Source organism: Suncus etruscus, chromosome 5 (genome assembly GCF_024139225.1).
Source record: "Suncus etruscus isolate mSunEtr1 chromosome 5, mSunEtr1.pri.cur, whole genome shotgun sequence".
Taxonomy (NCBI): domain Eukaryota; kingdom Metazoa; phylum Chordata; class Mammalia; order Eulipotyphla; family Soricidae; genus Suncus; species Suncus etruscus.
In genome coordinates this window covers 151597042-151601716 of record NC_064852.1, presented here as the reverse complement: position 1 = coordinate 151601716, position 4675 = coordinate 151597042, and the positions used below count along the sequence as shown (strand labels likewise).

Sequence of the window (4675 nt, the reverse complement as noted above, 5' to 3'; positions counted from 1 at the left end):
TTTTCCTGTTAAAGTGGACAACTGGAGGGCCCGAGCAGTGCCACAAGCGTTAAGGCATCTGCCTTGCTGTTGCTAGCCTAGGATAGACCGCGGTTCAATTCCCTGGTGCCCCATATGGTCCTCCAATCCAGGAGCTATTTCTGAGCACAGAGCCAGGAATAATCCCTGAGCATCACCGGGTGTGGTCCCAAAACCTAAATAAATAAATAGATAAATAAATAAATAAAATTAACTGGACAACTGGAAGGGCCAATGCGGTGGTGCAGCAGTAGGGCGTTTGCCTTGCAAGTGGCTGACCTAGGTCAGACCCCTGAGCGTCACCAGGGGTGGCCCAAAACCCACAACAACAACAACAAAAAGTGGATAACTGGATTTCCTTCTGAAAGAACAAAGTAAGGTTCAAGTTTGGGGGAAAAGGGGTCAGAGAGAGAGCACAGCGGTAGGGTGCTGAACTTGGGTTGGATTCCCGGCATCCCATATGGTCCCCAGAGCCTGCCAGGAGACCATTAAAAAAACACACACACACACACTTTTTTTTCTTTTTTTTAATCACACCCGGTGGCGATCAAGGGTTATCCTGGCTCTGCGCTCAGAAATTGCTCCTGGTAGGCTGGGGGTACCATATGGGATACCAGGATTTGAACCACCATATGTCCTGGATCTGCTGCATGCAAGGTAAACGCCCTACAGCTGTGTTATCTCTCTGGCCCCATCCAGGATTGACTTCTGAGTGCAGAGCCAGGAGTAATCCCTGAACGATGCCAGGTGTGGCTCGAACAACAACAACAACAAAGTTTTGGGGAAATTTTTTGTTCTGCTTCATTATAATGGCATTTCATAATAGTGTTCTAAGTGTAAATTAATTTCTTCTCTGATATAGAATACTACAAAGAAAACAAGTTTAAGTGCTGTGAACCCAACAGCATTTATGTTTTTCTTTTTTTTTTACTTTTTCCCAACAGCATGTATCTTACTGCAATTTAATACCATAAATATTTCATATACCATCTGAATACAACATATATATATATCATATATATATGTGCTGAAATAATACAGTGAATAGGACATTGCCTTGAACGTGGCCAGCCTGGGTTTTCATCCCTGGCATCCAACGTGGTCCACCTGAGTACCATCAGGAGTGAACTCTAAGCACAGAGCCAGCCATAAGCACTTAAGCACTGTCAGGTGTGCCCCCTCCAATAAAATAAAAATAAAACCAAATATATACAGATATTTAGTTTCTGGTCTTGACCCTGTCCTGCTTCAGCAAGAACCACGCAGTGCTTGGGTTCCTACCAGAACTCCTTGCGTGCACAGCAAGTGCTCCAGCCTTTTTTTTTTTTTTGAGCTATCTCCTGGTCCGTAGCTGCAATTTTGATGTTTGAGGGGGAAAAGAAAAAACCTCCCCTGGGTGGATTTCTCTTCTCGAGGAAAATACACAGGGCCATAGAGCAATGAATGGCTGATCATTGGCACCTAAATCCCTTAGTTTTAAGAGGCAATAATGGTGTGGCTGCCCCCACACCAGCTTTGCAAGGGTGGGCGAGAGGGACTAAGACAAAAGGTGGAACAGTGAAAATTGAAACTCTGAAATGGCTAAGGGGCCACTGCCCCCATGTTCCAGCATGGGGCTCCATATATACATATATGTCTGTATGTATATATGATTATATATTTGTGTATGTCTGTAATTATTTTTCCCTCTTGTTCCCTGTGAACCCCAGAGGTGGAGCCCGTTGTCTGCACCTCGGAGTAAGGGCTGGGCTCACCGAGCATTCTAAGGGCCTGTCATAGCGCTTTCCCTTGCCACCCTCTGTGCTCTGGGGCACTGCTCCTTCCTAGCGGCCTCAGGAGTCCGAAAGACAAGCCTGACCCCGGGGACCCGGCTCCCAATGCTTGGGAGAGGGGCCGGAGCGGTGGCGCAGGCGGGAAGGCGTCTGCCTTGCACGCACTAGCCTAGGTAACCTAGGATGGACCGCGGTTCGATCCCCCGGCGTCCCTGAGGTCCCCAAGCCAGGGGCGATTGCTGAGTGCAGAGCCAGGAGGAACCCCTGAGCGTCCACACCGGGTGTGGCCTCCCCAAAACAAGCAAACAAAATGCTGGGGATCATCTACAACATCTACAACAGCCCCGGCGTCGGCCCCGTTTCCCTGGAAACCGCCGGGCGGGCTCGTGACGTCATCTTCCGGAGCCGAAAGTTGACCGCGAGCGACCCAACGGGCGCGTGACGTCATCTCCCGGCGCCGGAAGTTGACCGCGAGCGACCTAGCCTGGAGCCAGCGTCTGGAAGGTGGAGCGTGGAGGAGTTCCTCTCTGCTGCAAAGACCTGAGTTGCAACTTGGGGTTTGGAGGTAAGCGAGGGGGGACAAGACTAGCACGATTCCTTGGGGCCGGAGAGAGAGCATGGCAGTGGTGCGTTTGCCTTGCATGCAGAAGGACGGTGGTTCGAATCCCATCTTGCATCCATAGGGTCCTCCTCTTGAGCCTGCCAGGAGGAACCCCTGAGAAAAATGGAACCGGGTTGGGTTTGTGAGGTGCGCGCCCTTTTGTCACATGAAATACCGATGTCTGATTTCAGGGACTAAGAATGGACACCCAGAAAGATGTTCAGCCTCCAAAGCAGCAACCGATGATCTACATCTGTGGAGGTAAGAAGAGCATTTTCAGAGAGAGAAGATTGTCCTTTTTCAGGTTGTATGTTTCATAATTTTTTTTTCTTTAAAGTTCTGAAACCAAACACTTTTCACAACTATCAAAGATCCTTGTGTTTAAGGCTTTACTGTCTCACCTGAAATTGCATTGTCCATGATTCTTTTTTTTACTTTCCTCCTTAGTTTATTTGGTAATAGTAACATAACCTTGGTATCGAGTATATTTTAGCTATATTTCAAACGGTATCGAGTATATTTTAGCTATATTTCAAACAATTTGCTTGCCCGTAATACTTTCCGTTTAAATATTGAATATATTTTTTTTTCTAGAGTGTCACACAGAAAATGAAATAAAGTCCAGGGATCCAATCAGATGCAGAGAATGTGGATACAGAATTATGTACAAGAAAAGGACTAAACGATGTATCCTTTCAACTAAGCTTTCTAAACAGGAGAAAGGGGAATTGAAAATCTAAACAGGAGTGTGGGGATTAATAGAGACAGGTTTCTGGTAAAAATTGTCAGCTTTGGATTACTTAGGAAAAAATATGATTGGCATTTTCATGATTCACTAAGTATGCCAGCATGTAAGCTCTGAATCCAATAGCTGATTTAGTTCATGTGTGTCTTATTTATTTAGGTTTTTGGGCCACACCCTAAGTTTCTCAGGGATTACTTCTGGCTCTGAAACCTCTTCTGGCAGGCTCGGGGGACCACATAGAGGGGATCAAACCCGGGTCTGTCCCAACTGGGCCGTGTGCAAGGCAAATAGATGCCCTATTGCAGTGCTGTCACTCCTGCCTGGAGTCTTTTTTATTTTTAAAGGATTCTGTTTTGTGTAGTTTTACCATACATGGCTGCTCCAGACTGAGCTTTTTGTGGACTCTCTGGAAACATGCATTTAGCCCTGGTCTCCTGCTGAGCTACATCCTGATCTAGCAAGTTGTCATCTTTCACTTAAAAAATAATAATTTGGGGGCCAGAGAGATAGCACAGTGGCAGGTTGTTTGCCTTGCACGCTGCTGACCCAGGAGAGACTTGGGTTTGATTCCTGGCATCCCATATGGTCCCCCACGGCTGTTAGAAATGTTTTCTGAGCACAGAGCCAGGAGTAACCCCCGAGCAATGCCAGGTGTGGCCCAAAAAACAAAAACAAAACAAAACAAAACTGGTATATTGTTTTTTATATCATAGTAAATGAATTAGTAGAAATTGATAAAAAAAATATAGCCTATTTCCAGTTGATGGCAAATAATAATTACTTTGTGTATTTTAAATAGCTTGTTGCAGAGTTAAGGTGGCTTGGAAATATTAGCTCATTCATTATTTTAAAATTAATTTTTCCTTAACATAGTTTTTCACAGTGGTGGTTTTTGATGCTCGATGAAACATGGGATTCAGAGGATTATCTTCATTTACATTTGAATTTGCTATTTTTATCACAGTGTTATATAGTTTGTAGTTAATATACTTACTGTTATGAACAGAATTATGATTTTGTTTATTTCCCTTATAAAACATGTAATCTTTATAAATATATTAGTCCTTTGAATAAAGGAGTTATTTTTGTTGGATTTTATGGTTGATGGCATTTTTGGTCTGTAATCCAACATGTTGCTAATTAAAAGGTGCTTCACCAGCCACACTTGTAATCACAATTTGGATTCCTTGGGGGCTCTGAAGATCTCAGGAGACTTTGAAACCACTCAATTAATACCAATTTTGTGAATTTGAGCATCACTTTTAATAAAGTCTGCCAATATTCTTACTCTTATTATGTAAACATACCCAAGGTTGTGCTCTCTGTCATTTGACTAGACATGCTTTTATGATACTTGATGTTTTAAAACTTGGGCAGAAAGAAGCCTTAATGGCTTATTTCTGTTTTTGTTTTTTTGGGGCCACACCCGTTTGATGCTCAGGGGTTACTCCTGGCTAAGCACTCAGAAATTGCCCCTGTCTTGGGGGGACCATATGGGATGCCGGCGTATCGAACGGTCCTTCTCCTTGGCTAGCATTT

At 44.3% G+C, this 4675-nt stretch overlaps 1 protein-coding gene across 1 annotated transcript; it reads left to right on the top strand.

Moving 5' to 3' along the window:
* Positions 1 to 2273: 2273 nt before the first annotated feature.
* Positions 2274 to 4056, top strand: POLR2K (RNA polymerase II, I and III subunit K). Its single transcript, XM_049773955.1, has 4 exons — positions 2274 to 2355; positions 2583 to 2652; positions 2986 to 3078; positions 4020 to 4056. The coding sequence occupies exons 2-4, from the start codon at positions 2592 to 2594 to the stop codon at positions 4040 to 4042; spliced, it is 177 nt and encodes a 58-aa protein (XP_049629912.1). The 5' UTR covers positions 2274 to 2355; positions 2583 to 2591; the 3' UTR covers positions 4043 to 4056.
* Positions 4057 to 4675: the final 619 nt, after the last annotated feature.

Coding starts and splice junctions, on each gene's coding strand:
- POLR2K (XM_049773955.1), top strand. CDS start 2,592: ATGGACACCCAGAAAGATGTTCAGCCTCCAAAGCAGCAACCGATGATC. Junction 2,653..2,985: donor GATGATCTACATCTGTGGAG/GTAAGAAGAGCA, acceptor TTTTTTTTCTAG/AGTGTCACACAGAAAATGAA. Junction 3,079..4,019: donor CAAGAAAAGGACTAAACGAT/GTATCCTTTCAA, acceptor AGTTTTTCACAG/TGGTGGTTTTTGATGCTCGA.